Below are 21952 nucleotides of genomic sequence, written 5' to 3' on the forward strand. Positions count from 1 at the left end.
GTATCGGAGTGGTGCTGAGGTGTCGTCCACCAGACTGCAGTCTCCTTGGGTTAACCTGAGGCGGTCCCTTCGGGTGGGTGCCTGGAATGTCCTATCCCGAAGAGAGGATGATCACCTGTCTCTGTTATCATCTGAGTTCAAGCGTTTGGACATCGGTATTGCAGCTCTCTCTGAGGTTCGGAGACCGGATTGCGGCGAGATAATGGTGGGTGGTTACACCTACTATTGGTCTGGTCGCTCTGATGGTTACCATACCCAAGGAGTTGCTGTAGCTGTGTCCAATAAGCTGACCCCAATGATAATTGAGGTAAACCGGTCAACAAGCGTATTATGAGATTAAGGATTCGTCACTCCTTAGGTGTCATTTCCGTGGTCTCTATTTATGCTCCGACTGAGGCGAGTGATCTTACCGTGAAGGATGCATTCTACGCCACACTCGAGTCTGTGGTTGATCAGTGCCCCAGACGAGATACACTTCTCGTCTTGGGGGATTTCAATGCATCGAGTGGAACTGATAGGGATGGTTATGAGGTGTGTGTTGGTCCCCATGGGTCTGGAACTATGAACCAGAATAGCACTAAGTTCCTTGACTTTGCAAGAAGTCATGGACTTAGGGTGGCTGGTTCATGGTTTCAGCGCCCACAAGCTCATCGCTGGACTTGGTATTCCAACGCTGGCGGTGTGGCAAAGGAGATTGACCATGTCCTCATTGACGGTCGGTGGAGGATGATCCAGAACTGCAGGGTCTACTGGAGTGCTCAGTTCCTCAATACTGACCACAGGCTTGTTGTAGCAACTCTAAAGCTGCACCTTAAATCCTGGAGAATGGTACCATCCCAGCCTAGGCTGGATGTTGGCAAACTCAAGGATGAGAGAGTAGCTGAGGAGTTTGCGAACAGGCTGAGTGGACACTTGGGGGGTCTGGGTGCTTTGGGGGGTCCTGAAGAGTTATGGATTACCTTCAAGACCACCATCCTTGATGTTGCCGGTGGATGCCTTGGAGCCCACCACAGGGCAAAGAAGAATTTTGTCTCTCAAGGGACACTGAATACCATTGACCAGAGTGGCAGGGCCAGGCTGAATGGCAGAGCTGAACTGTTCAGGGAGCTGAGGCGTAAAACTGTACGTGCACTAAGGGTGGACAAGGAGGCCTATGTGCGAGGAATCTGTGAGGGGGTAGAGCATCACCTGTGGACAGGTGATTCTCGTTCCGCTTTCAGGGTAATTCACGCATTACGTTCATCCAAACCCATCCCTCGGAGCACTGCAGTTCGAGCAGAGAGTGGTAGGCTCTTAATAGAGGAGTCTGAAGTGAAGGCCCGCTGGGCCGGTTACTTTGAGCGGTTGTACCAGGCTGATCCACCAGCTGTCGAGTTGGACGTCAAGGGTGTTACAATCCCTGTTGCTGACCCTCCAATCAATTGTGGTCAACCTACGCTTGTGGAAACACAGACTGCGGTGAACCAGTTGAAACATGGTAAAGCTCCAGGGATCTGTGGCATCCATGCTGAACTTCTCAAGGCTGGTGGAAGTGCTGCACTCGTGTCGTTGCATGCAGTTTTGTGCTCTGCCTGGAACACAGGCATCATCCCAACTGACTGGAAGAGGGGCCTTGTTGTCCCTCTCTGGAAAGGGAAGGGTGATCGCCAAGACTGCAACAACTACCGAGGGGTGACGCTGCTCTCAGCGCCGGGCAAGGTCTTTGCTCGGATAATTCTTGATAGAGTTCGCCAGCATCTGCTTGAGCTCCAGCATCCAGAGCAGTCAGGCTTTACACCAAAGAGGTCAACCATTGACCGTATCCTTGCTCTTCGTGTCCTCACCAAACGCAGATGAGAGTTTCAGCAGGGGCTGCTTGCAGCCTTTGTTGATCTCTGTAAAGCGTTCGATTTAGTGAATCGGGATGTCCTCTGGAGGATTCTTGGTCTTCGTGGGGTGCCACCAAAACTGATTGATCTGATGTCTGAACTCTACTCTGGTACTGAGAGTGCTGTGAAGTGTGGTGGTACCATCTCTGACTTATTTCCAGTTGTTACTGGAGTTCGTCAGGGATGTGTACTGGCCCCCACACTTTTCAGCACTTGTATGGACTGGATTTTAGGGAGGATGTCAGAAAGATCAAGCTGCGGTGCATCGTTTAGGAATGTCAAGATCTCGGACCTTCATTTCGCAGACGATGCAGTCATCTTTACGGAGACTTTAGACATCCTTTTGGGGGCCCTCGAGGTGCTGAATGAGGAATCGGAGCCACTGGGATTATGGGTTTCTTGGGTCAAAACTAAGATCCAGGCTTTCAATGACATCTTGGATGCTGCTGTCCTGTCTGTGTCTGTTTGTGGTGAGGATGTTGAGGTCGTGGAGAGATTCACTTACCTTGGCAGTGATATTCATTTCTCTGCTGGCTGCGAGTCAGAGGTCAATAGACGTCTGGGTCGGGCCTGGGGAGTCATGGATTCACTGGATCATGGGGTGTGGTGCTGCCCGTACCTGTGCGGGAGGACGAAAGTCCGAGTCTTCAGGTCCTTGGTGCTTCCAGTCTTGCTCTATGGATGCGAGACTTGGACTCTGACCAAGGATCTGAGATAGAGACTTAATTCCTTTGGTACCAGGTCTCTTCGGAGAATCCTTGGCTATCGCTGGTTAGATTTTGTGTCCAACGAGCGGTTGCTGAGAGAGACTCGGATGAGATTTGTTACCTGCATAGTCCGTGAGCGTCAGTTGCGGCTGTATGGACATGTGGCTCGTTTTCCTGACTCTGATCCTGCTCACCACATTCTCTCAGCGAGGGAGTCTCGTGAGTGGAGGAGGCCAATGGGCCGACCACATGCCTCGTGGTTGCAGCAGGTTGACCAGCATCTCAAGGAGATGGGGATGGGCCTGGCATCTGCCTGGGGGATGGCCAGACGGAGGCCCCTGGAGTACCAGCGGAAAGTGGACGCAGCGACGTTCTGTTCTGGCACATGCTCCCATACCTGACCTGACCTGAAGGAGGACCCTTTGTTATGTTCATCTCACAGAGGAGTTGAACTAATCGAGTATGCATTAAATGTTTTTGAAAATGTGGTTGAAAGAAGACAAGGAAAAGTGGTAAATAGAGACAATAACTAGTTAGCCTGTCTCCCACACAGCGCAGTGTTTTGTCAACTTGTGGTTGTTTGTCTATGCTCTCCTTTTAAATACCAACCATCAAGCAAGGAAGCATTACACACCATTTTTAAAGTCTTTGGTATGACTCAGATGGGGTTTGAACCACCGACCCCCCCCCCCCCCCCCCAGACACAGAACTGATGCTCTCACCGTTCCATCACTGAGTCTGGTCAATAATGAAATACCAAGAGTCGTCGTTGAATAGGGTTCTTAGAAGGAAACTCATGCCTCAAGAAATGGAAAAAGTCGTAATGGGAATGTAACAATAAAGTCAAGAACGATGGTCAAGACCAACTTGGGATGTAACGAAATGTTTGAAGTCGAGGTACTGTAGGTCGACACGAGGGATCAGTTTTTAGCTCCTCTCCTGTTTATAAAAGTGATGAAATAATTGATGTAGAGTGAAGGATTGTGATTCCCATCGACTTAATGTACACTGATAACAATTAGTATTGAATGCAGAAAGTGAAAAAGAAGCAAAAGAGATGTTTCAAGAATGGCAAAGTGCAATTGAGAAGAAAGGTTTACGTGTCAACATTAATAAAAAAAAAATGAGGGTTATGGTGAGTGGCGAAGAACGAGAAAGTAGACAATGGACTTGTTGATTATGTGGAAAAGAAGTTTGATGGAATTCAATTCAATATAGGCATTGATGTAGATGGTGTCACAATAGGTGCAGTGGTATCACTGGAAATTTGTTAACAAAAGCTGGGATTTTCACACCTAAAAGATGTGAGGCTCAATCATTTCATGAAAAATATGAAGAATAAAATTAAATGCTCCTGAGTTCAGACTTTATGAGCTCTTGAGTCAAAAGATTCTGCTACCTTGGAGACATGATGGGGGTACAGTGCCTACAGAAAGTCTACCCCCGCTTTCAAAATTTTCACCTTTTGTTGCCTTATAGCCTGGAATAGAATTGCATTAAATCACACTTGTTCCTCTTTTATTTACACATCGTAACCCACAACTTTCAAGTGAAAAAGAAATTCCACAAATTTCAGAAAATTAATTAAAAATAAAAAAAGTAGAATATCTTGGTTGGCTAATAGTTGGTTAATTAATGACTTAATAGTTGGTGGAAGCACCTTTGGCAGCAATTGCAGCTGTGAGTCTATTGGAATAGTTCTTTACCAACTTTGCCCACCTTGATAAGGCAATATTTGCCCATTATTCTGTACAAAACTGTTCAAGCTCAGTCATGTTGTGTGGGGAGTGTTGATGGACAGCAATCTTCCAGTCATGCCACAGATTTTTAATTGGATTTAGGTCGGGACTTTGACTGGGTCACTCAAGGACATTTAACTTTTTCTTCCTTGGCCACTCCAGTGTAGCTTTGGCTGTGCGCTTTGGGTCATTGTTATGCTGAAAGGTGAACTTCCATCCCAATTTCAGCTTTCATGCAGAGGGCAGCAGGTTTTCCTCTTGGATTTTTCTGTATTTTTGGTCCATCCATTTTCCCTTCTATCTTGACAAGTGCCACAGTCCCTTCTGATGAGAAACATCCCCATAACATGATGCTGCCACCACCATGCTTCACAGTAGGGATGGTGTTCTTTGGGTGATGTGCTGTGTTGGGTTTGCATCAAACGTAACGTTTTGCATTTAAGCCAAAAAGTTAGATCTTGGTTTCATCAGACCACAAAACTTTTTGCCACATGCCTTTAGAATCTCTGGAGTAGTTTTATGCATACCTCAACCGGGACTCAAGGTGGGCTTTTTTGAGTAATGGTTTCCTTCTTGCTACCCTACGATACAGGTCAGACTTGTGCAGTGCTTGGGATATTGTTGTCGCATGCACACAGTGACCAGTCTTTTCCATAGAGGCATGCAGCTCTTTCAAAGTTGCCATTGGCCTCTTGGTGGCCTCTCTGACAAGTTTCCTCCTTGCTTGGTCATCCAGTTTGAAGGGACGGCCTGATCTAGGCAGGGTCTTGGTGGTACCATACGCCTTACACTTAATGATTGTCTGGACTGCTCCAAGAGGCATTCAAGGCCTTTGAAATATTTTTATTCCCATCCCCTGATATGTGCCATTCCACAACTTTATCCCCGAGGTCTTTTGAAAGCTCCTTGGTTCTCATGGGTGAATCTTTCTTGTGAAATGTACTCCCCAGCAGAGGAAACCGACGGGAACAGCTGATTTTATTTAAAAAAAATAATAATCAGAATCACTGCAGTTGAACACAGGTGACGGCAAATTAACTTGGTGTGTGATTTTGAAGGTGATTGCTTATACCTGAGCTAATTTCCGATTGCAATTATAAGGGAGGTAGACACTTATCCAACCAAGATATTCAACTTTTGAAATTTTAATTAATTATCTGAAATTTGTAGAATTTGTTTTTCACTTGGAAGTTGTGGGTTACAATGTGTAAATACAGTAAAGGTGAAAAAAGTCTGATTTAATGTAATTTAATTCCAGGTTAAAAGGCAACAAAAGGTGAAAATTTTGAAAGGGGGAGATATAGACTTTCTATCGGCACTGTATCTCACCTCCTCAGGAGGAGTATGATTAGCAATTAAATCAAGAATAAGGTCAGCCTGGAATAAGTGGAGGCAACAAGTTGGCATCAAGAAACACAAACATTCCATTAACTGTAAAGGTTGGAGTTTTAAACTTGTATAAGACCGGTGTTGATGTATGGAAGCTAAACGTGGGCAATGCAGATAAAAGATGTAAAAACAATGGAAAGAACTGAGATGAGCAAGATATGATGGATGAATTGACTGTTTCAGAAACAAACCACTCTGAGCTCAGAAATCAAGAAGAGATTTAAAAATAAATCAATACCAGTGAAGAAAAACTTTGGATTTAAAGAAGACCTGGTTGGTGTGGTCATGTGTAATGAAGTTGTAAGGAAAGCAATAAAGCTTGTGGTGGAAGGAATATAGCCGAGAGGACGTCCTAAAAGACATTTATTGAAAATGTCAAGAGAGATATGGAATGTTTGGGTTTACATGAAACTGACGCATTGGAAAGATCAATATGGAGGAATGTCATTATTCTGTCAGCCCTCTGAAAAAATGAGAAAATTATGTTAAACTGGTTGTTGTTGTTGTTGTTGTTGCTGTTGTTGTTGTCGTGTCTATCCAGAATTGAAGTTTTCATTGAATGTCTTCAAACATGAAAATACAACATGTTATAATAATGCTACATACTGTTGTTTGCTCTAAAAAGGTTACCATGAAAAACAGAGGTTGCATGACAGAGAATGATTTATCGCAGCCTCCTAAAACTGTGAGTCATGGTCCCTTAACGGCTTAGATGTGATGGTGGTTGAGAGGGGAGGAGGAGGGTCAGGTGGAGGAGTCTTAAGTGTGTCACGACCGGGTTGAGAAGATGCAATCAATCATTTTCAAATGTTTTTCTATTGACTTTAGAAAAACCTTCCAGAGTTGTTGATACAGGTATTTGTTTTAGTTTATCATGAAGTGTATGTTAATAACACAAATAATGCTAAGGCAAGAAATCTTAAAATGGTGGGTTTGGGGCTTGTTCAGGTCCATTGAGAGGGGACCTGGATTAAAATGTTGTAGAACCACTAATTTATACTGAGCAATGCTCTTCCATGCACAATTCCATTCAGGTAGCCCACCCCTCCCCCCCACCTCTGCCCCCTCTCAAGACCCCTGTGACCCTTAAGTAGACATGAGCATTTCTGTGGGTGGATGTGTAGCCCACGTGGCCATGCTGGTCCAGTTCGTTGTTGGTCAGTTTGAGTTTCTCGAACGAGACCGTTTGCTTGAGCAGCTGCTCACCACTCAAGGGTGAGTCGGGATGCACGTACAACCTGCTGGAGAGACAGGCGTAAGTTGGTCATGTGATTGGACTCAACTTGAGTGCTTGTGGCAGGTTGCAAAGTAACCATAGCATAGTGCATTGCCAATGACCTCAACATTATGCACAGCCTGTCGTGTATTGTTTGTATGAACATCATTACATGAAACACATCTGACCTTGGACCATAGAAAGAACCTATGGGGATAATTGCATGCCCTGCCTTTTGTAAAACCCCATTAATAATACGAAGGTGCTGGTGCTGAACGAAGCGATTGTCCTGAAATCACCGCACAGAATGTGCAGTTAACTCGAACCGAATGCCTTCTGTTAGGTCTGAGTCACCAATGAAACAATTGTTTTGTCTTTCTTTGATGAAGGGGTAATCTAACTATTAAGTACACAAAATTGCCCAATGGTTCATCATCCTGCCTCACACCTCCCCGCTTCCCTTTCCATTGCAGAGAATAGCCCATATTTTCTTCCTCAAGCCACTACCTTCACTCCTATTTGTTTCCTACCACCTTTACCCCCATATGTTTCCTCCTGCCTTTACTCCCATCTGTGCCCTACCACCCCTATTCCATATGTTTCTGAGCACCTTTACTCATATTTGTTCCCCACCACCATTACCCCAGTCGATTTTCTCCAGCCTTTACCCCTATCTGTTACTTACCACCTTCACACCTATCTGCATTCCCTACCACTTTAACACCATGTCTGTGTTCACTCCTGCCTTTACTCCAAGTTATTCCCACCAAATTTATTCCTATCTGTTCCATACTCCCTTTACTTCTCTCCAGTGATGGATTTAAGGGTGGGAATAGTGTGATTTTCATAACCAGGCCCTCTGGCTCCCCCAGGCCCGGCTTCTCCTGTACATTTTCCCCCTGTTCCTTTGCTGAACATCATTGCCCTATGTACATGTAGCAAAAAGTGGGATTAAGCAATTGGGTTCACTTCTGTCTGTCCATCCACCCATCCATCCACAAACGTCAGTCTATGATCGAGGAACAACTTGGTTTCAATTGAATGATATATTTTGAACACAAATCAGAATATGAACCCATCGTTAAGCAGTGCTTGGGAACTGAATTTGTCCCGATCTCACATGCGCAGAGGAGTGTGATAATATTTTTACTCTGTCTGCCTGGCAGTCAGTCAGACAAAATTGAAAATCATTCCAAACAGGAAATTCACTGTTTTTAAGGATGTTATAAAGGACACAAACAACAGGGACGAATAACTAATGTACGTGTTAGATGAGGTGCTGTAATAGACACTGCGTCAACGGCAGTAAATTTATACGACCTTTTTACAGTCTTTATTTCATTTCAAGATCGCTTAATCACGTCCAAAAACCTCCAGTTTTGCAGTACAGTACTTGGACATGTTATACAAGGTGGGATACAAGACTGCATCAACAGCGCTAAACTTCCGGGGAAAAAAATTTTTCTGCCCTATAAAATCATTATTTTATTTCGACTTAATTATAAACCTGAACACTGCATGGGGTAAGGTGTTCTATGTACTCTCTAGTTGACTTCAAATTCAGGTTGTTAACAATTTAACATTTCCAGGAAATATTGCTGTTGTTGCAAGGGTGGAGCCACACTTGGGTAAGCCACACTTGGGTAAGCCACATTTGGCCAACAAGCCGAACCATGTCTGATCACTGGTAATTACTGATCTGATTAACGGTACACTTTTGCCATTATGGAGGTATACACATTTGCTATTTGCTGTGTGTGCAGCCTTTTAAAACTATAAACCTTTAAAAAAAAGTATAAATCAATAATTAAATTAGAATACATTTACAACATCAAAATCCCAAATAATGTTGTGTCGTGAAATTTTTTTATTATTATATTGCGTTGCAAAATAGGTCATACTTCACTTTGTTTTTGCTTAACCTCCCTCCCCTCTGTTAGCCGGTGTCCATGGTTTTCAGTCTTTACAAAGAGGTAAAGTGGACCCATCGTAGTTTATTCTCACCAATCCCGTCATCCATAACATTCCATGCAGGATCGCTGCTGGATAATCCCACAGTACACGCAAGTGAGCGTCGTCGTCGTTCGCACTGCTTTCAGATACATTATTTATTGTGCCAGGACTGCTGGCACAGGAGATGAGCAATAATTGTGCATGATCAGGAGATGGCGCTGATCCTTCCGGAAGTCTGGTTATACATAGTGAATCTCTGGAGTTTTGGTAATTAGAAATAACTGTCAATGTCACTTTGTCAATCAATCAAATCCATGAAGTTTCCCTTGCAGAAATGTTGTTTGTCATAATAATTGGCATCACGACCAAATAATAATTGGCAGAGTAATTTTGGCAGAGTAATTATTGTCAGGTCAGGTCAGATTAGATCTGTGACTTGCTACAGGTACCATGTAAACCTGCACTAACCTGTTTCATGGTCGGGTTGTCGGCGACTAAACCGTCTCCCCCCACCAAGTTTCCTGGTGAGGAGGGTGTTTGGATATGGACACCCAGCAGGATTAAAAACAAAACCTGTCAAAGGGCGGAGGAGCTCCTTGTGAGCCAACGGCCATCCATATCTAGTGCCCAACTGTGTCTGCAGACGTCCTCCTGCAGTTGGGTTACTTCTTATTCGGAGGTTGATGGCAGGATTTGCACTCCGGCCACCGTAAAACCCTTCATTTCACAAAACGTACGAAAAGCACGAAGAAATATGAAAACCCACTCCATGGAAGTACCTCCTGTGCAGCTGCCCTCCACAGGGCAGCTCAAAGGATGATGGGATTGGGGCAAAGCCTTTGGGACCCCACTCTTTGATGATAGGAGGAAAAACCACAGGGTAACTTTCCTGGGTCAGATTGCGGTTGTGTGTGTTGGAGTGGTGCTGAGGTGTCGTCCACCAGACGGCGGTTTCCTTGAGTTAACCTGAGGCGGTCACTTCGGGTGGGTGCCTGGAATGTCCTATCGCTAAGAGAGGATGATCACCTGTCTCTGTTATCATCTGATCTCAAGTGTTTGGACCTCGGTATTGCAAACACTCACTGGGGATTGGAGACCGGATTGCGGTGAGATCATGGTGGGTGGTTACACTTACTATTGGCCTGGTTGCTCTGATGATTATCATGCCCAAGGAGTTGCTGTAGCTGTGTCCAATAAGCTGACTCCAATGATAATTGAAGTAACACCGATCAACGAGCATATTATGAGTGAGGATTCGTCACTCCTTGGGTGTCATTTCCCTGGTCTCTGTATATGCTCCGACTGAGGTGAGTGATCTCACCTTGATATGCCACACTCGAGACTGTGGTTGATCAGTGCCCCAGGTGAAATACTCTTCTAGTCTTGGGGGATTTCAGTGCATCGACTGGAACTGATAGGGATTGTTATGAGATGTGTTGGTCCTCATGGGGCTGGAACTGTGAACCAAAATAGCACTAAGTTGCTTGACTTTGAAAAAAGTCATGGACTTAGGGTGGCTGGTTCATGGTTTCAGCGCCCACAAGCTCATCGCTGGACTTGGTATTCCAAAGCTGGCGGTGTGGCAAAGGAGATTGACCATGTCCTCATTGACGGTCGCTGGAGGATGATCCAGAACTGCAGGGTCTACCGGAGTGCTCAGTTCCTCAATACCGACCACAGGCTTGTTGTAGCAACTCTGAAATTTCAGCTTCAATCTGGGAGAATGGTACCATCCCAGCCAAGGCTGGACGTTTGCAAGCTCAAGGATGACAGGGTAGCTGAGGAGTTTGCGAACAGGCTCAGTGGCAACTTGGGGAGTCTGGGTGCTTTGGGGAATCCTGAAGAGTGATGGAGTGCCTTCAAGACCATGGTCCTTGATGTTGCCGGTGGATGTCTTGGAATTCACCATCAGGCGAAGAAGAATTTTGCATCTCAAGGGATGCTGGATACCATTGACCAGAGTCGCAGGGCCAGGCTGATTGGCAGAGCTGACCTGTTCAGGGAGCTGAGGCGTAAAACGGTACGTGCGCTAAGTGTGGACAAGAAGGCCTATGTGCGAGGAATCTGTGAAGGGTTAGAGCATCACCTTTGGCCAAGTGATTCTCGTCCTGTTTACAGGGTAATTCACGCATTGCGTCTCTCCAAGTCCATCCCTCGGTGTACTGCAGTTAGAGCGGAGGGTGGTGGGCTCTTGACAGAGGAGTCCGAAGTGAAGGCCCGCTGGGCTGGTTACTCTGAGCAGCTGTACCAGGCTAATCCACCAGCTGTCGAGTTGGATGTCAGGGGTGTTACTATCCCAATTGCTGACCCTCCTATCAACTGTGATCCACCTTCATTTGTGGAAACACAGGCTGTGGTGAACCGGTTGAAATGGGGTAAAGCGCCTGGGATCAGTGGCATCCATGCTGAACTTCTCAAGGCTGGTGGAAATGCTGTACTCATGTCATTGCATGCAGTTCTGTGCTCTGCCTGGAACACAGGCATCATTCCAACTGACGGGAAGAGGGGCCTTGTTGTCCCTCTCTGGAAAGGGAAGGGTGATCGCCAAGACTGCAACAACTACTGAGGGGTGACGCTGCTCTCGGTGCCGGGCAAGGTCTTTGCTCGGATAATTCTTGAAAGGGTTCGCCACCATCTGTTTCAGCACCAGCATCCAGAGCAGTCAGGCTTTACACCAAAGAGGTCAACGATTGACCGTATCCTTGCTCTTCGTGTCCTCACCGAACGCAGACGAGAGTTTCGGCAGGGGCTGCTTGCAGCCTATGTTGATCTCTGTAAAGCGTTCGATTCAGTGAATCGGGATGCCCTCTGGAGGATTCTTGATCTTTGTGAGGTACCATCAAAACTGATCAATCTGATGTCTGAATTGCACTGTGGTACTGAAAATGCTGTGATATGAGGTGATACCATCCCTGAATTATTTCCAGTTGTTGCTGGAGTTCATCCAAGGTGTGTACTGGTCCACAGACGTTTCAGCATTTGTATGGACTGGATTCTGGGGAGGATGTCAGAGAGATCAAGCTGCGGTGCATCCTTTGGGAAAGTCAAGATCTCTGACCTTGATTTCGCAGATGATGCAGTCATCTTTGCGGAGACTCTGGATATCCTTTTGGGGGCCCTCACGGTGCTGAATGAGGAGTCGGTACCACTGGGATCACGGATTTCCTGGGTCAAAACTAAGACCCAGGCTTTCATTGACATCTTGGATGCTGCTATCTTGGCTGTACCTGTTTGTGGTGAGGATGTTGAGGTCACGAAGACATTCACTTGCCTTGGCAGTGATATTCATGTCTCTGCTGGCTGTGAGCCAGAGGTCAACAGACATCTGGGTCAGGCCTGGAGAGTCATGGATTCACTGGATCGTGGGGTGTGGCGCTGCCGGTACCTGAACAGGAGGATGAAAGTCCATGTCTCCAGATCCTTGGTACTTCCAGTCTTGCTCTCCGGATGTGAGACTTGGACTCTGACCAGGGATCTGAGATGGAGACTTAATTCCTTTGGTACCATGTCTCTTCGGAGAATCCTTGGCTATCGCTGGTTGGATTTTGTGTCCAATGAGTGGTTGCTGAGAGCATCTCCAATGAGATTTGTTTCCTGCATAGTCCGTGAGCGTCAGCTGCGGTTGTATGAACATGTGGCTCGTTTTCCTGATGCTGATCCTGCTCACCAGATTCTCTCAGCAAGGGAGCCTCATGAGTGTCGGAGGCCAATTGGCCGACCATGTGCCTCATGGTTGCAGCAAGTTGATCAGCATCACAAGGAGATGGGGATGGGCCAGGCTTCTGCCTGGGAGATGGCCAGATGGAGGAACCTGGAGTACCAGCGGAAAGTGGACGCAGTGATGCGCTGCTCCAGTGCATGCTCCCATTCCTGACCTGACCTAATAAGCAAGGTAAAATACAGAGGAAAAGGGACAAATGGCGCCCCAGGGAGCTATAAAATACGGGACAGTCAGTTTGGCCAGGTGATAAGACCGACAGGATGTTCGACTCAAAGAACCAATATCTCGTTCTGCATGCAGTTGGGGTGCAAACTGGCTTTTATCACTTTTTTACACCCAACTTCCCCGTGAAAATCTTCACCTTGACGGTTTTCTCCGCCTCTGTCTCTTACAATGGCGAATCATGACCGCCTATGTTCTGACGGGCTGCCAATCACCGCATTGCTGGGCAGTCTCGCTGCCCAGGCCCATGAACTATATGCTACTTTTGGCCTTAATATCAAATCAAATCATGTCAGACATGGGCTGCAAACAAAAGTCTGGTTCTGAATAAAGGAGGAGGAAGAGAGAAGGACATAAAACATGCTGACCATGACCCAAAACAACTAAAACGAATATACAACATTTTGACATCTCCAATCAGTCTACAAAACAACATGAACTGGCATTGTTCTCTCTCCTATGGTGGAATGATGCCTTGCTCATTATGGATGCTAACTAGCCACCTCCTACAAGCCAAGAGGAATGATCCGTTGAGCATCCTCCCACCATTCCAAGAAGGAAGCTATAGCGTTGGAGGCAATGAGAAATGCTAACAAATTTGAAGCATACATGGAAAGAGCCAAGCATCTCTGGGTGTCCCAAGGCATGCAGGATACAGGAAGAGGAGGCTGATTTCAAAATCACTCGGGTCAAATGAGTCATCTTATGACTTGTAGAGCTCAACAGCTCGAGAGCTCAGCATTATAGGATGAGTCCCCCCCCAGCAACTTGTTCAACACTTCCGAGTAAATGTGTTTCAATGTTTGAGACAGGATGGCAGGTGAAATCAAAGCACGAGCTGAGAGTATACACGAGGTTTGCAAGCTCTTTGGATTTTTGCATCCACACCGAATGTTAAAACAGTCTTCTGAAGAAATTGAGCAGTAAGCATCCATTCTGCTTGCGCAGTTTCCGAATGAATTTTCCAGTGGACTTGTGGTGTAACTGATGTCATTCCAGACATTCTGCTTTTCCTCAGACACAGTTGCAACGAGTTCTTGAATATCTTCAGTGTCTGACAGAAAGAGAGCTCAGTGACTCATTCACACAGTTCTCGTTAAACTATTCTTGACCCTGCCTAGTGGCAATGAGAGTGCAGAGCCATCTTTCAGTGTGTTAGGGAGGAACAGGAATCAAGAAAAGAAATTGTCCATCAAACCTTGATCTGCTCTCCATTTAGAAACAATTAGTTAAATACCTAAATCATGATGCAATGATTTCAAAATTTTCAAGTGAGAAGGAGAGAAAAGGATTGTAGTAGCATGATCAGATAATAGGACAGTCCTAGCCCCGGTTGCTCAAAACTCGGATAGTTTAACCACTGGATAAGGGCTATCCTGTGGTTACAATTCTTATCCGATGGTTAACTAACCAGCCATGTATCATCAAGCGAGGCAGCAGTATTAATTTTAAAGTATTTCGTATGACTTCATCAAGGTAGGAAACTTTCAGGCCACCCTGTATGGAAAACCTTGGAACTTTTATCTGCCAGATAAGTAATTTATCCACAGGATAGCCCTTATCCAAGCTTTGTGCAACTGGGTGCGGGTCTAAACTGTCATAAAAGTCTAAAGTTTTGTTACTTTCCTGATAGGTGTGAACCTTTTTATAAGCTTGATCGTTTTACAAGATATTTTGAGAATAAAATGTACAAAATAAATTTCATTTCTAACATAATTTACTGCCAGCCCCAGAATGCCATCTCTGTTTTTTTGTTTTTGTATTTTTAACTGTGGCTATCTGCAAAGTCAATTTTTGGAAAGGTCTTCAATCATACTAGAAGGAAAACAGGACATTAACTTAACATGGGATCCATTGATGAGTTTAATATCTGAAGGTCAAGAGTTCAAAGAGTTGAATGTTAAAGAGAAATGTATTAAATATAATTACAGGAAAGCTGAATGTCTTTTCAGGGAAATAATTTCAATGGTGTGTTATCGTGTAAAGTCTAAAACACTCAAATTTGTTGAAGCTTCGCTCCCCTGGACCCACACTGTAGCACTGCTTCTAGACCCCCCCCTCCCCCCTCTCCCACAATCCTCAGAGAACATGGTGGCCCCAGATCCAGAAAGGATGATTGCATTGCTCACTCACAGTCTCCAGCTTAAGATTTGGTACCCCTGTATGAGCCCCCCACTGTTGCTACAGACATGGTTAAACACCGGGCCCCTACCCATAAATCTGCTGCTGCGCCTATCTGTTCCCTACCCCTTTTACTTTTTTCAGACTATTTTCTCACTCATCTGTGCTCCTTTCTCTTCCCTGTCTCTTTTATTCTTACTTTCACTTCCCTTGCCTGTTAATTTATCCCTAGTTATGTAGCATCAGATGAAGGCTGGAATGCTTACCATCATCATTTCTCCATCAGATTTCTCATAATCTCTCATTAAGTTTATCAGTCTGTACAAACTACCACTCAGCTCCCACCAAGCTTTCCACAAAGCCATACCTGTGTTGCACACGTCACAAATGTTATCTTGTGATTTGACATTTTGTGTTGCGTGCATTCCCTCACTATAAAACAGCTATTTTTAATAACCCAAGTAGTTCTCATGATGGTCTCCTTCTTGCATTGAAGTGTTGACTCTTCTCCACTTGAGAATCGAGTATTCCAACTCCGTCATAAACTCACATAGCTGTTTACGTGATGTTATAAGGTTTGTACACTTTGAAAAACTCCGGTGACCATCACCAAAGTCGCAGACAGACAGGAGAGTTCATTGCTGGTATACCACAGAGCTGGAAGGATAGCAAAGAGCTCCACACACTTGCCTGTAAGCTGTCTATCCTGGGGTTGAATCCAGACCCAGCTATAAACTGTCATCTTGGTATTTCACAGGCATAGTGATTCATCAATGTGTGCATCGTCCGTCGGATGGACGTTAAACTGGGCATCTTGTCTGCAGGAATTAGTTGAATCACTTAAAGATCCCACTGTGTTGGTGTCCTTTGCGAAATGTAGATGAGCTATCGCCCACACCCTGAACAAATTATTGCCCTGACTTCCTGCGTTGGAGTGGCGACCCATTCAAGGTTGTAACCCGAGCCAAAGAAACTGCTTCGGCAGCACCGATGCTCGGTGTCGAGCATAGTTCATGATCTGCTACACCACGGTGTACTCATTCTAAAAGATGCTATGGGGTTTGTTTTTTTTTCCATCACATTATGTCCATCTGAGGGATCCATCACAGGATGACTATTTATAGTCCAGTCTGGAATCGAACCAAGATGAGACCTCTCAAAGGGGAGTACACTACCTCTGAGCAAGGTTATAGCATCCCTGATAAAGCTGTCTGGGTCCTGATAAAAGTGCACAGCGCAAAGGATAATTATGTAAAATGTTTAGTATAGGACACAATGTGTAACATAGTATAAACACAAAAGTGTGTATGGTGTTAAACCAATGAGGTCTCTCTGCCGACCATGGTGGGATCCATTGTATCAGGTGTGGGCGCACCTGGCAGGAAGCGGTGGGTCAGCCTTGCCAGCGACAAGCCAGCAGGATCGGTGATACGCATAACGGTACCGCTTCTGGTCCACAGGGACCACGTCGATCAGCACAACATAGCGAGCTTCGGGCTCCAGGGCGGCGAATGACACCCGGATCGTGGGAAACATCCTCCTGTGCGAGCCAGAGAGACCCACGAGGGCGACCCGGTGTTATTACAGATAAACTCAGTAATGGTCTCCGAACAAGATACGTGTACGGGCGGCAGGCGCTTGGGATGAAAAACAGCTCCCGTCGATCATGGCAAGCGAGCAACGCCTTATGTGCATCATGGCCTGACACCTCCTCTGCTTGCATAGATCTTTCATTGGAATTTTTTATTTATTTCAAAAACTGTCATTTCATCCGTGAAATAAATTAGATTATTATTATTATTATTATTATTATTCTGTTAAGGAATCCCTTTGTATGAGCAATTACAGACAATTCCCATTTCATCCGATGCACCATGTTATCCTTCGCTCGGTGTGTTGTACTCACGCCAATCAGTAAATTTGTGGCCCAAGTTAGGCGTGGGAGGATAAAATCACTTTGCACTATGGAGGTGGAATTTTGGTGAAATGAACACCATGGAGGGAACTGCGCGATTGGACCTTTGGAGTGCTCTAACGAAGGAAGTGTGAACAATCCAGGCCCTGAATAAAAATAACAAAACATTTTTTAACCTTCTTTACTTCAAACACAATGATGAACTCTTTTATCCAGATTTATATATTTTATAATTATCATTGAAATTGAGCATTGTGCGTTATTTTATTTTTATATTTCTGCGTCAAGCCGGGAAGGCTTCCCGTGACCGTCGTGTCTGTCGATGTGCGGTTTTAACAAAGTTATTGGAACAAGATACAATTGTCCAAAAAAAAGGCCAAATATTTTTAGTTCTCTAAATATAGATATATTTAAAATATTGAAGAAAGTATTTGTGTGTTTGTATATATGAACAAATATATATATATATATATATATATATATATATATATATATATATATATATATATATGCATACACACATATACAGTATATGAACAAATTATATATATATATATATATATATATATATATATATATATATATATATATAAAAATATATATATATATATATATAAATATATATGTATATGAATAAAATGACGGTCATACACACTTTTAGTGCACTTGAATAGATGCTTTTCGTGCACCACCAAAGCAAATGACGCATTTTTGTAAAATATTGCCTCATTCATCAGGATTTGGTGTTGCCTCATAAAGCATGATAATTCGTTGCAATTTCACAGACACAATTATTCCCACATTCTCGTGGGGTCGGCCGGGAAAAGTTTTTTTTCCAAGGGAAAAAAGGGAAAAGTTGAACCAAGTTTTTGAAGAACCGACTTGCCCAGCCTGATGATCGATGAAGTAGGTGAGAACAGGAATTTGGAATTTGTTCAGGCTGCCGGAGATAGCTTGCCAACTCCTCCCGAAAGACACCATGGGATCTTTAATGTTCACCAACTATTGCCTTTAAGTGTAGTTGGGTCGAGATTCGAATGCATGTTTCCAGCTCGAATGCAAGAAAGCATGGCAAGTGTAGAATTAATAATCTAGAGCCTGTGTTAATCGTATTATTGCATCGTTTTCAGTGAAGTATTTATTACATAAGATTAAAGTAAAGCTCCATGCATTACGTATAAAACACATTAATGAGGTTACTTTCCAGAAATTTAAACCTTCGGCGGCCCCCATTATCTGTACCAAGCATGACATCAATTTTATAATCGAACATATGATAAAATATAACAACATGATTACAAAATAAACCATTTACACAAAACAGATTATGAACTGAGTAGATGGTTTTTCTTCATAAAAATATTAATCTAATATTTGCCAGTGTGCATGACGTGTTCATCCAGCACAGATTGGTAAGTCAGTATCTTACCGTACAAGTAAAACATATGAGGCTGATTGTTCAGTGAACAATTGTATGGAGAGGACTAATTCTTATTTATTTCATTTTTGTTTTAAAATAAACTGCACAGGAAAATCCTCAAATTTAATTGGTGTAGATTTTAATATAGTTTTGTGATGTTCATTGTCTAGTTTGATTAAACATTCAGGCTTCGGACTTATTGACCACCCCTTGAAGATGTATGTAACACTATAATGGTCTGTTGTGGATGTGAAAGGAGGAAAGTTTTTGCAGGGGTTATCACAGACCCTGTGGATGTCTACAACCAGTTTATTCATTTGAATTACTTATATATTTTAACTTTTCCAGGTTTCACATTTTTTCTACCACTCTGTGATTGAGAGTTTGCGGCTGTATCCATCTTGCCTACCTCCCGTGTCCTCCCCTTGCTCTCATTCTTCCCCATGTTGCTTCTCCCTCCAAGTGTCCCTCTATTTTGTCCTCCAACCCTGCTATTTATGCATTTTCCTACTTCCTCCCACTTTCTTTCTACTGATTTTTTTCGTTCTGTTTTGACCTGGTACATTTTGTGTTCGAGCTCCTCCATGAGCCTTCACTCTGTACATACAAAAAAAACCTATCCAATACTCATCGTGTAGCTTGTACATAAATCGTATGCACAACAGACATTAGGAAACATCGGTGTAATTTAACATGAATTATAACGACTTTAGTTGATAATGCGCAAACAATTATGGTATATGGAGATTTGAACTTGGAGTCCCTGCATCATGAGGCTCATACTCCAAGAGTTCAGATGGGAACACGAACAGGCCAACCCTTTAACAATTATTAAAAAAAACAATATAATAAAAGTAGCTCAACGAAAAATAACAATAACAAATTTAGGAAAGGAAATCAAATCATGACGGGATGCACCTACCGGCCTGACTTGGTAATAATCATCTCAGTTCCGAGTTCGTGGAATTTGTCCCAGAGTTCCTTGGTCTCCAGGGTGCAGGAGACACAGTCTAGCTCGTGGTTGGAACTGCTGCTTGGACTCATGCTCAATACATGCTCCAGAGCCGGGGGAAGTCCACGGAGTGTTGGGGCCAGATTCCGTGATTCACTCGAAGTTTTCCTTTCAGATGCGCCTTTTCCTGGTGTCCCAAATGAGACAAACATCATCAGCCCGCGCTTGCGAAGAGAAAAATGGGATTCAGCAATCGGTCCAACATGAGCGTATGTGCGTGTCTGCAATTTGTTATTCCCTTTTCTCTGCAACAGCTTGTCGGATTGACACGAAATTTTCACCACAGGTGCAACTACTCATGTAAAATGTTTTAATAATAATTATGACATCATAGGTCACGTGGTGTGGCAACCATGTTGGAAAAAAAGGAGAAACATTGGACCTCAATCTCTGAAACCGCTCCATGGAAAAAATTAAAATGTGGCACCTGTCAAGTACTCCCTGTGGGGAATAAGTGGGATTTTTTTTAATGTCACAGTTGCCTTGGTTATGATGTCATAATTGCAGAGGTAGAACACTACATCCGATTAAGATGAAAATTTTTGAAGGTCATCTCAGGATATATTGGTCAAGAGAAAATAAAAATTATGATATCATCGGTCACGTGGTTCAACAGCCACATTAAAAAAAAAGAATAATAATAAAATATATATATATATATATATATATATATATATATATATATATATATATATATATAAACTTTCATATATCCTCTTCTCTGAAAAGGCAGAGCAGATGAAGGAGAAACTTTACAGGTATGACCGCCTATCCATGAGGAAGGAAATGTTCCCCACCGATGAAGTCATCGGTCACATGGTTTGGCAGTCATATTGGATTTATCCTAAAACCTTTCAAGAATCTTCTTCTCCAGAACGGCTGGACAGATCAAGGTGAAACTTCACAAACATGCTCCCCAAGCCTTGGGGATACCACAGTGTTCATGAATAAATTCATCGGTCACATAGTTTGGCAACCATATTGGATTGAAGGGAAATATTTTTAAAATTCTCTCTCTTGAACTGCTGCATCAATCAACGTGAAACTTCTAAATTATGATCTCGTATTGATGGGAAATATACGTTTTCAATTTCAATCTGATCGGACACATGGTCTGGCAGGCAAAATTATTTAATTTTATGAATCTGCATTCTTTTTGATTTTTTTTTTTTTATTGTTGAATAAGGCTCACTTGGCTGTGCCTGGATGGGTTTGAGGGTATAAAAGTAACAGTTGAAATCTGAGTCCTGTCCAGGTTCCTCCTGATGACTTCATCTTTGCTTTTTGCTTGTTCGGGTTCCTTCTGATGACTCCATTGCAGTACCTATTTTATTTGGTCTTCCATTTGATTTGAATTTTTTTATCCCATTCTGAATTAAATTGAATAAAGAGGACGTAATGGGTCAGGTGTCCAATCGAAGCGGGGTTGCATCAAAGCGGGACATCTTGGTACCCAGTCATCACCGCCAGCAGTGATAAAGTGGCAGTTCTAGTGTTAAGAGTGTACATCGAAAACTATTCAAAAGAGGAAATTGAAACTTTACCACATGTTACATGACCATTTGATATAGCGTATATTACTTGGATGACGCATGTCCCCTCAGAACTTCCATAGTGAATTAAACAAAGCCTAATGCCCAGAGACAGTCACTTCCTCACAATAGAAATTTGAATCGTTGTCATTGCTTCAGCCTTTATTGTGCTAGGCTGGTGAAAAAAAGCAAACAAGAAGAAGTACAATTTGGCATTTTAACGATCTCCCGATTTATACTTTTCTGATCTATTCTGGCATCTTTATCAGCATTGGTAATTATGAAAACACTCACGAACGAGAACAAAACTTACTTCATAAAGGCTTGTTAATATACTCTACAGCAGACTTTTCAAATTATAATTTGCACACATTTTCCTCAGAAGTGTAGATAGATGCAATTACAAATTTGCCGCCCGACGAGTTGCGTCGTACCAAGTCCTTCTCAAAACTGCACGGGGTAAGTATTCTATATACACCATGCAGTTTATTGAGGGGACCGATTCAGTTACAAAAACTCCGTGTAAGCATCATCAGATTGTCGCACATTTCCTCCTGTACCTCATCAACTATAAACCACAACATATAATTAGAATATAATCAAACAATCTAAAATAAATTACATTTTGTATTTATTCTAATTTTTGATTGTAACATAGACATGGAAATATACTATGGTACACTGCTATAAAGTATGGTTGTAATCTTTTTCTTGCTGTGCTCTGCCTGAGGGCAGGTTCTGTGCTACTGTAACACTCTCAGGGTCAGGGTTACTACAACTGGGTGTTTTCCCTTTGTCTTCCCAACCATAATCATGTCAATAAATTGTAATTTGTTCACGGTACCATTACCAGCGATAACCCACCCATTCTTCGTGAAAAACACTGTGGGTTCTTTATGGTCCACTAACTAATGCTAGCAGATGGTACACTGAGAGGGATGGTGCAGGTGATGCAACGCACAGCAGGTGGAACACCAATCTGACATTTATAATCAGGTTGGGAATCGATTCCAGATGAGACAGCTCAAAGATAAGTGTGCTACTTCTGCACCATCCTTTTAATCTACAGGCACAATCATAACTTCATCGAAAAAGAATGTGACTGACAGTGCTATGTCCAGCTATACTTTGACATGC

General features: G+C 43.4%; 2 protein-coding genes across 8 annotated transcripts in view; one reads left to right on the forward strand and one right to left on the reverse strand.

Moving 5' to 3' along the window:
• LOC147016586 (T-box transcription factor TBX20-like) overlaps positions 1-21952 on the reverse strand; it is a 70510-nt gene that overhangs the window by 26156 nt on the left and 22402 nt on the right. For 2 of the 7 annotated variants that reach the window (XM_085845396.1, XM_085845392.1), the window contains exons 2-4: positions 19194-19410; positions 16312-16476; positions 6833-6944 (exon numbers count right to left, since the gene is read on the reverse strand). In XM_085845396.1, the coding sequence (XP_085701522.1) occupies positions 6833-6944; positions 16312-16476; positions 19194-19315 (399 nt within the window). In that variant the 5' untranslated portion in view covers positions 19316-19410. The remainder of the gene's footprint in view (positions 1-6832; positions 6945-16311; positions 16477-19193; positions 19411-21952) is intronic. The other 5 variants (XM_085845393.1, XM_085845397.1, XM_085845398.1 and 2 more) reach the window with 5 other exon arrangements.
• CTSA (cathepsin A) overlaps positions 1-21952 on the forward strand; it is a 144193-nt gene that overhangs the window by 12664 nt on the left and 109577 nt on the right. The window lies entirely within an intron of this gene.

Source organism: Eptatretus burgeri, chromosome 11 (genome assembly GCF_056783735.1).
Source record: "Eptatretus burgeri isolate ZD-2024b chromosome 11, Ebu_testis_v1, whole genome shotgun sequence".
NCBI lineage: Eukaryota > Metazoa > Chordata > Myxini > Myxiniformes > Myxinidae > Eptatretus > Eptatretus burgeri.